Source organism: Oncorhynchus clarkii, chromosome 23 (genome assembly GCF_045791955.1).
Source record: "Oncorhynchus clarkii lewisi isolate Uvic-CL-2024 chromosome 23, UVic_Ocla_1.0, whole genome shotgun sequence".
Taxonomy (NCBI): Eukaryota; Metazoa; Chordata; class Actinopteri; order Salmoniformes; family Salmonidae; genus Oncorhynchus; species Oncorhynchus clarkii.
In genome coordinates, this window is record NC_092169.1 from 5,129,166 (window position 1) to 5,139,603 (window position 10,438).

General features: G+C 40.0%; 1 protein-coding gene across 2 annotated transcripts in view; it reads right to left on the reverse strand.

Moving 5' to 3' along the window:
* Positions 1–9,922, reverse strand: part of LOC139381922 (inositol polyphosphate-5-phosphatase A-like) — a 181,753-nt gene extending 171,831 nt beyond the window's left edge. Inside the window, exon 1 of one of the 2 annotated variants that reach the window (XM_071125783.1) lies at positions 9,444–9,922. In XM_071125783.1, the coding sequence (XP_070981884.1) occupies positions 9,444–9,515 (72 nt within the window). In that variant the 5' untranslated portion in view covers positions 9,516–9,922. The remainder of the gene's footprint in view (positions 1–9,443) is intronic. The other variant, XM_071125784.1, reaches the window with a different exon arrangement.
* Positions 9,923–10,438: the final 516 nt, after the last annotated feature.

Genomic DNA, 10,438 nt, shown 5'->3' on the forward strand with positions numbered 1-10,438 from the left:
TTGTGTCACTTCTCTTCTGTTCATTGCACGCAGAGTAAGTGTATATGCAACAGTTTGGGCCACATAATTTGCCAGAATTTTACGTAATTATGACATAACATTGAAGGTTGTGCAATGTAACAGGAATATTTAGACTTATGGATGCCACCAGGAACGGTTCCGTATTTCACTGAAAGAATAAACGTCTTGTTTTCGAGGTGATTGTTTCCGGATTCGGCCATATTAATGACCTAAGGCTCGTATTTCTGTGTGTTATCGTGTTATAACTAAGTCTATGATTTGATAGAGCAGTCTGACTGAGCAATGGTAGGCAGCAACAGGCTCGTAAGCATTCATTCAAACAGCACTTTCGTGCGTTTGCCAGAAGCTGTTTATGACTTCAAGCCTATCAACTCCTGAGATTAGGCTGGTGTAACCGATGTGAAATGGCTAGCCAGTTAGCGGGGTGAGCGCTAATAGCGTTTCAAACGCCACTCGCTCTGAAACTTTGAGTGGTTGTTCGGGCCACGGCTTTTGTGGAGCGATGGGTAACGCTGCTTCGAGGGTGGCTGTTGTCTTTGTGTTCCCGGTTCTTGCCCAGGTAGGAGCGAGGACAGGGGCGGAAGCTATACTGTTACACTGGCAATACTAAAGTGCCTATAAGAACATCCAATAGTCAAAGGTTAATGAAATACAAATGGTATAGAGGGAAATAGTCCTATAATAACTACAACCTAAAACGTCTTACCTGGGAATATTGAAGACTCATGTTAAAAGGAACCACCAGCTTTCCTATGTTCTCATGTTCTGAGCAAGGAACTTAAGTGTTAGCTTTCTTACATGGCACATATTGCACTTTTACTTTCTTCTCCAACACTTTGTTTTTGCATTATTTAAACCAAATTGAACATGTCATTATTTATTCGAGGCTAAATTGTTTATATTAAGTTAAAATAAGTGTTCATTCAGTATGGTTGCAATTGTCATTATTACAAATAAATAGGCCGATTAATCGGTATTGGCTTTCTTTGGTCCTCCAATAATCGGTATCGGCGTTGAAAAATCATAAATCGGTCGACCTCTAATCTCAACATCAACTGTTCAGAGGACACTGCGTGAATCAGGCCTTCATGGTCCATTGCTGTAAAGAACCCACTACTAAAAGGACACCAATAAGAAGAAGAGACTTGCTTGGGCCAAGAAACACGAGCAATGGACATTAGATCGGTGGAAATTTGTCCTTTGGTCTGGAGTCCAAATTGGAGATTTTTGGTTCCAACCACCGCGTCTTTGCGAGACACGGTGTGGTTTAACGGATAATCTCTAAATGTGTATTTCCCACCGTAAAGCATGGAGGAGTTGATGTTATGGTGGTGCTTTGCTGGTAACACTGTCTGTGATGTATTTATTTAATTCAAGACACACTTAACCAGCATGGCTACCACAGCATTCTGCAGTGATACGCCATCCCTTCTGGTTTGCGCTTAGCGGGACTATAATTTTTCAGCTGGACAATGACCCAACACACCTCCAGGCTGTGTAAGAAGGAGAGTGTTGGACCAAGAAGGAGAGTGATGGATTGCTGCATCAGATGAACCGGCATCCACAATCCCGACCTCAACCAAATTGAGATGGTTTGGGATGAGTTGGACCGCAGAGCAAAGGAAAAGCAGCCATCAAGTGCTCAGCATGTGGGAATTCCTTCAAGACTGTTGGAAAAGCATTCCATGTGAAGCTGGTTGAGAGAAGGCCAAGAGTGTGCAAAGCTTTCATCAAGGCAAAGGGTGGCTACTTTGAAGAATCTAAAATCTAAAATATATTTGAATTTGTTTAACACTTCTTTAGGCAACCATTCTCTTGCTCATTGTGGACTGACCGGCACCGGACGTCCGTGGACATTGAAATTTGGTCAGTCCGCAGACGCACAGACACCTGGACCACAGATGTCTGGACAGGCCTTCATTTGGCCGGATCATCTGAACCAATCATATGTTTCACAAGCTTGGACAGTACTATAGAGCACAGTAAAGAAAATGTATGATAGTTCAGATCAGTACATTGCAGTACAGTCGATCCCAGTTGAGTACAGTAAAGAACAGTAGTATATAGCATGCTAGAGTATAGTTCAGTACAGTACACAGATCATACTAGAGTTGAGTACACTATAAATGGGGGGGTTGATACAGTTAGAAGTCGGGGTATTATCTTGACAATATCATATTGTATCATTTTGACAATATCGCAATATTATGCATTAGTTGGCCTTCACCTAAACCAAAATACCAGTATTTTCCCTTCTTTTCAAATTAGGTAGGTAATATGTTTTCAGCACTTTTATTTCCATGACTGATCAAAATGAATTTTCTCATGGCTCTCTCTTGCTCCTCTGCAGCAGACATATGGTGAGCAATATGTTTCGACCCTCAAATCACAATACATATAGAAATGTGAGAATTGCAATTTCTGTGTAGTACAGATCAGGGACCCATGATGAAATTGTTACCGCATTTCTGTTGAGAGTAAATCCCCTTCACTTACAATAACGAAAATGTAAAAAAATTCAAACTCAAGGTGTCACGTCATAGCCGACATCCCATTCTTTCAGCAGACATATTTAATCCTAATTCGGAGCAGATTTTTAACACAGTTTTGGAAGCGTGGTCACAAATTGAGAGATTTTACCAAAATTCTGTTACCAAACTTCGCAGCTGCAAAGTTCCTCCAACAAATGTGTCTTTGTAAAAAATAAATCTGCCTAAATAGTTTAATGTAGTCCTTGTGCATAGAGTTGTATGGTTTGTTAAACGTTGAAATCAATGGTTGTTTGGCATACATTTCAAGTGAAAAATCTGAGTCTCAACGCAAATCCGTTACTGTGGAATTGCCCATATAGTTATTTTAAAAAGTATACACTAACCCTACAATAGGCCTAGTTATAACAAACATGTAGCCAATCAAATGTCAACAACATCTACACCAGGCCTGGGCAATTATTTTCCATGGAGGGCCACATTAGTATATATTCTAGCCATCGCGGGCCATGTGTATGACTGTGTTGGCAGGTATATCTACTGTAAATCACATCCAGATATGCTACCTATTTAACTTTTATTTAACATTCACAGAAATTAACCTCATCCATGTTCTCCTTTTGATTGGTATTTTCATTATTAAACATGCAATGAACTACACGGAGGGAAAAGTACACTGAATTCAGCACAAGAAAGAGAGCTCAACATTCCATTTAAACTACTCAATCAGTGTGAGGAGTGAAGCCTCTGATGGGCATTGACTAGAGCAGTGAAGTCAGGTATAGTTTCTGATGTCGCCTTGCGCAGGACTGCTGAGAGGTGAGTCAGTAAGAGATTATCTGTGCCTTGACTTGTTATATTTCATCACTGAAAATGTCTGTTCACATACAAAGGTTGACCCAAACAGTACAAACATCGGAGCATGACTCCTAATCTTTGTTCTGTTCATCGAGAGATGCATTAAACCTTGTCAGTGACATTGGAGAACTATTCAAAACAATCACTGCATCAGACTGAAGATGGATAAGCTCACGTTGCAGGTCAGTGGGAGTGTTATCCACATTGAAGGTGAAAGGAGAGGAAACCAACAGCATGTCATTTTCTAACACTTTGAAATCCTCAAAATGAACACACAGAAGCGATGTATACTTCTCCCACTGGTCATCTGATAGGGAACAGACTAGTAGTGTCAGAAGGTGTGTGGGATAATTGGCTTCTACTTGGCGGGTCAGGAGGAGTAATTTTCCCTTGAAGGCTTTGACAAGGCTGTACATCTGATGTGCAAAAAGGCCCTTCCCTTGTAGTTTGGAATTCAGTTCATTCATGAGGCCAAGATGTCCACGGTGAAGGCAAAAATCTGCCAACCATTCTTTATCTTGCTGTTGAGGGGAATCCACATATTTTCCTTTCACTTGTAAAAACTCACCAATCTCCGACTCCAGGTCACACACCCTTTTAAGCACCTTTCCGAAACTCAGCCATCTCTTGTTTGTGTAGATGGGGAGATCTACATGACCCAACTCTGTCTCTTCAAAAGGTGAGACAAACTGCCTGTGGTTTAAAGATTTTGCTCTTAGGAAGTTCACCACTTTAGTGACTGTATCCACAACATGGCTCATTTTCAGAACACCTTTACAGAACACCTACAGATCAATAATGCAATGCAGGAAAACATCCCTATCTATGTTCAGCTCAGCTACTTGATCTTGCATCCTTTGCAAAAGGCCAACGTTTTTTCCTGTCAAGTTTGGGCACCCATCAGTGGTCACACTGGATAAACTTTTCAAAACTCAGTCCCAGCTTGCCACACTCTTATTAACCTCCTCCAATAAAGCTTTCCCTGTGGTTGTGATCTTCATTGACTGCACTGAAGCAAGCTCCTCTGTAATTTCAAAGTCTGGGGTTATGCCTCGTAAGAATATCAACAACTGTGCCATGTCAAGTGCATCACTGCCCTCATCCAGGGCCAAGGAGAAATATGTGAAATCCTTTACCTGGTCTTTCAACTGTTGTTCCATATTCTCTGCAATGTCCTCAACACGCCGTGTCATTGTTCATCTTGACAGGGAAACATTTTCAAACAGCTCTTTCTTGTTTCTGGAGTCAATTAAGTATTCATTCATGAATTAGCGAATGGTTTGCTATGTTCAGCAATTTTATTGGACAGTACATAGCTACCTCTTGCAATTCCATGCTTTTGCAACTGAGAAAGCAACTATTTCGATGCGCTTGCCCTCTGCTCAGAAGACATATTCCTATATTTCTCTGCATGCTTCGTCTGGAAGTGTCGGGACAAGTTGTAGTCTTTCAAGACAGCGATGCTCAATAAAGAAACATTTCGATGTCCACTCTTGCTGGAACACCCTACATTGATGGTCTACTTTACTTTTCTTGTGTAGACTAGGCCCGGGCCGGATTCAGCACCAAGGACAGCAATCGGAATTCCTGCGATTTGACAGTTAGGTCCAACAGATGAAAGTGTAAGATGCTATTATTTTACAAAATGATCAATGAACATACTTCCTACAGTCACCGACACCTTTCTTTCAATGGGAATCGTACCTAGGCCTACTGAGTCCAAACTTTTCACAGAAGCTGCATGGACAAAAATAGTGTCCAATAAAGATAATAAAAAAAAGAGGAATGTCTTGACAGTTTTGCTGATTTTCCTATTTTAATAAAACAATACCAATTAGGCTACCGTGCGCCTCCGCTGGTAAAAATCGATGCCATAACCAATTACGTTACTGCTAAGACAAGCTTTTGGTGTGTCTTAAATATCACCAGTAGCGCTGCTTGAAATTGGCACACATTAAGGACACACCTCAAATATTTCCACCCCTCAGCGCAAGCGAGCTGATCTAAGGCAGGTAAATTACCAATCCTGTCACCAGGGTTGGAAAAAAGCAGGGCGCTGGATTTTATACGTCTAAATTTCAAAAGAGTGCGCTTTTGACACCAGTATCGCCTTAACATCAGCTGATCCCCTAATGTTACAATTCTGCCAAATAGGTCACAAAACACCATAACTTGTGATCTCAACACAAAGCCTGTATTTGTTTCATGTGTGTCATTTTTTTTTAAACAGCACGAACAACTTACAGTCAAAGAGTCCATCCAAATGCCCAAATTCAACGTCTGGAGTCTGGAAAAACATTTAACGTTTCCATGTCACTGCACACAACTGCACGCCCACTAAAAACATGCCCAGTGTTTACTAGTTGAATGTACATTATGGCTCACATTAAAAGTATGTTCTTAAAACAATAGCCTAGTATCCATAAGTCACCCATAACTCAGCAGTCATGACAGGCAGTCTAATAATAGCCAGAGTGAAAAAACCCTTAGAGGGAGAGAGGCTCTTAAAAATGTTGACACAACACTGAAAGTGATACAAGGTGTTTGGAGATGAAGCGCTCATATAAAAAGGTCAGTATTAACACAGTAATTATGCCAGTAGATTTTTTTTAAATACAGCTCTTATTCCTAACTGGGCTTACTTTGCAATTCTGTTCCAACCCATCCAATTGTCATTGCACTGCACTTAGGGTACTCCATAGCTATTGCAATTTACTAAAAGGAAATACACAGTAATAAGAACATGGTAATGTAAAAAGTGTTATCAAAAATTATACTGGATGCTGAAGTTGTAGGAGCAGCCGAAGCAAAGACCATAACAACAAGTCGTTTGCCAAATATGCCTCTATGATCATCAAATGGTGGTGAAAATGATGAACCAGCAGCTATTAGAAGGGAACTAGGATAGAAACCGGTTTATTGAACACAGCATGAGAAACTTCAACAAAACTCGAATTCAAATAATCTACAGTCTACTCCAACAACATGTCGGTTTCACTTTGTACATCATTACTATGATTTGCCTGCAGGCTATACCTGTCAAGAAAAGGATTCCAAATCCTTCTCACTGGACCCATACAGAATAGCAGATACAGTGCCTTCAGAAAGTATTCATAGCCCTTGACATATTCCACATTTTGTGGTGTTACAGCCGGAATTCAAAATGGAAGAAATATAAAAATGAACAACAAATGTAAAACGTAACAATTTCATATAATGAAATCAGTCAATATAAATAAATGCATTAGGCTGTAATCTATGGATTTCACATGACTGAGAATACAGCTATGCATCCGTTGGTCAGATTCCTTCAAAAAATTATAAAAAAGTAGGGGAGTGGCTCAGAAAACCAGTCAGTATCTGGTGTGACAATTTTACTCATGCAGCACAACACATCTCCCTCGCATAGAGTTGATCAGGCTGTTGATTGTGGCCTGTCGAATGTTGTCCCACTCCTCTTCAACGGCTGTGCAAAGTTGCTGGATATTGGCTTGAACTGGAACACGCTGTCGTACACATTGATCCAGAGCATCCCAAACATGTTCAACAGGTGACATGTCTGTTGAGTATGCAGGCCATGGAAGAACTGGGACATTATCAGCTTCCAAATATTTTACAGATCCTTGCGACATGGGGCCATGCGTTATGTTGAAAGAGGAGGTGATGGCGGCGCATGAATGGCACGTCAATGGGCCTCAGGATCTCGTCACAGTATCTCTGTGCATTCAAAATGTCCTTGATAATGTGTTGATAATGTGTGTGTTCATTGTCCATAGCTTATGCCTGCCCATACCATAACCCCACCATGGGGCACTCTGTTCACAACATTGACATCAGCAAACCGCACACCCACACGAAGCCATATGCCCGGTACAGTTGAAACCGGGATTCATCCGTGAAGAGCACACTTATTTGACATGCCAGCGGCCATCGAAGGTGAACATTTGCCCACTGAAGTCGGTTACGACACCGAACTGCAGTCAAGTCAAGACCCTGGTGAGAATGGCAAGCAGATGAAATTCCCTGAGACAATTTCTACAAACTGTCATAAACTATTTGGTTCTGCAAACCCACTGTTTCATCAGCTGTCTGGGTGGCTGGTCTCAAACAATTCTGCAGTTACACGTGGTCTGCGGTTGTATTCTCAAAAACGATGTTGGAGGCAGCTTATGGTAGAGAAATTAACATTCAATTCTTTGGCAACAGCTCTGTTGGACAAATGTATTTGCAAATGTATTGAAAATGAAACACAGAAATGTAATTTATATAGGTATTCACACCCCTGAGTCAATATGTTAGAATCTCCTTTGGCAGCAATTACAGCTGTGAATCTTTCTGGGTAAGTCCAAGAGCTTTGCACACCTGGATTGTACAATATTTGCACTTTATTCATTGTTTTAATTCTTCAAGCTCTGTCAAGTTGGTTGTTGATCATTGCTAGACAGCCATTTAAGTCTTTTTAAAGATTTTCAAGACGATTTAATTCAAAACTCAGGAACATTCCCTCAGGAACATTCAATGTCTTCTTGGTAACTTACTCCAGTGTATATTTCTCCTTGTGTTTTAGGTTATTAGCCTGCTGAAAGGTGATTTGTCTCCCAGTGTCTGTTGGAAAGCAGACTGAACAAGTATAAACTAGTCCTATGAAGTGGTACTCTGCGATGTGTTGGATTTGCCCCAAACATAACGCTTTGTATTCAAGTTAATTTCTTTGCCACATTTTTTGCAAACAGGATGCATATGTTGGAATTATTTTATTGTGGAGTAACTATAATGTTGTTGATCTATTTTCAGGTCTCTCCTATCACAGATATTAAACTCTATTTCAAGGTCACTATTGGCCTCATGGTGAAATCCCCGAGCGGTTTCCTTCTTCACCGGCAACCGAGTTAGGAAGGATGCCTGTATCTTTGTAGTGACTGGGTGTATTGATACACCATCCAAAGTGTAATTAATAACAACTTCACCATGCTAAAAGGGATATTCAATGCTTTAATTATTTTTACCCATCTACCAATAGGTGCCGTTTTTGCAAGGTATTGGAAAACCTCCCTGGTCTTTGTGGTTAAACCTGTGTTTTAAAATCACTGCTCGACTGAAGAACCTTACATTATATGTGTGGGCTACAGATGAGGTAGTCATTAAAAAACGAATGTTAGATACTATTATTGCACACTTATGTGATTTGTTAAGCACAATTTTACTCCTGAAGGTATTTAGGTTTGTCTTAACAAAAGGGGTTGAATAGTTATTGACTCAAGACATCTAAGCTTTTCATTTAATTCATTTGTGAACACTTCTAAAAACTTCATTATTTGACATTATGGGTTATTGTGTGTAGACCAGTGACACAAAATATAAATTTAATACATTTTTAATTCAGACTGTAACAATTTGGAAAAACTAAAAATGGGTGTGAATACTTTGAAGGCAATGTATATGTTGCCCATCTGAATGCATGAGAAAAATGTATTATCTATGGAGAAACATTTACAACAACAAAAAACAGACCTATATCTGTATTAAATATATATATATATATATATCTGTATTAAATATATATATATATATATATATATATATATATATATATATATATATTTTTTTTTACAAAATAGTGGACTTCTATGAGAATTTAAAGCCCCTAGGTGAAAGTCAAAACAGGCACGCTAAATCTCCGCCTCCACTCCTTAGCTATGTCACAATAATGTTTTCAAGTAGTCTAGGCCATGATGGTAGACTACTTCTACCGTTTTACAGCAAGCTGCAAGACAGAATGAACAAATCGTGGTTTCCCCAAATCACTGTTACTGCAATGATAGAGGCTACAAACATGATCAATCTTGATGGCTAAAGAGGCCCACGCTGTGGTTGTGCTCATACGTGAAGTAAGGTAGGTTACTTACGACGCTATAATAAAGACTACCTGACATATCGAGGGCCCAGGGAAGACAAATTGAAAGCGGCATTGTTGAATACATTGTAATCAACAAATGAGGACAACATTCACATTAGTTACAAAGAAATAGTGCAGCAGACACCATGTTTCAAGCTGTCGCAGGCGCAGCAACTCACATCTTCAAAGAGCGATCCAACGTTGGCTGTCACGAGCAGTATTCCCGAGCCTGCTGTCACCTTCCCCGCCATAACTCTTTCAGAATCAAAAGTGTACCGGACTTTGACTGTTTTAAAATTTAAAGTAACACAAGTCGTTAAAGGTTTAAGGAGGCTGATTCGGTTAAAATACAGAGGAAAATACTGCAGCCAGGTTTGTGACCGCTCTGCTCGCTCATACTAGCAAGGCTCGTGCATCTAGTTGCTTGCTGAAGGTCTGCTGATGTTTTGCCTACTTTTTCACATTAACAGCCATCGTAAAAGTTTCCGTTTTAATCCATAGCGACTGCTGGCTTCTGGTTCATTTCAACGTGGAGTGTTTTTCCCTGGCTTTTGCAGTGAAAAAGTCTCACTCGTAAGCCGCGACTCAGTCAGGACCATTGCCTTGATTGTTTAGAGAGGATAGGCTAGAGTCCTTCACTGTCCTGACGTCACCAAGCGAATGGAAAGATGGAGCTTTTTTAAAAGGGCAACGCACCACTAGACACGCCGAGCAAGAGATTGCCTTTCAGAGCTCTTGCATAGGCCACTTGACTTGTTGTTGCTCAATAAAAACAATTCACCTAAAATGGGAAGAATATAACTGTCCTACCTAAACAATTTAATGCCCTATGTATGAAGCTTCTGTCATGACAATCATAACAAAGACAACATATACATGTTATTACTGACCTGCTGTAGTGACACAGAAGCTACATGATAGAAAACTCTGCTGGTAAGCTTATTAGCAAGATGAAAGCACTATAGTCAACACCTTACTTAAAAACGGGGTTGTTAGAAATTGCAAGCAATTGGTGTTGCAGCTGCAGTGTGCTTGATTCAGTGTAGGAGATATGAATGGCCTACATACATTTTTATTGCAGATTACACTATCTTTAATGTTCTTTTCTAAACCAGTAGTTATTGTTGACCTGATAATAGATACATTGTTTGTTTTCCAATTTACATATATGCCT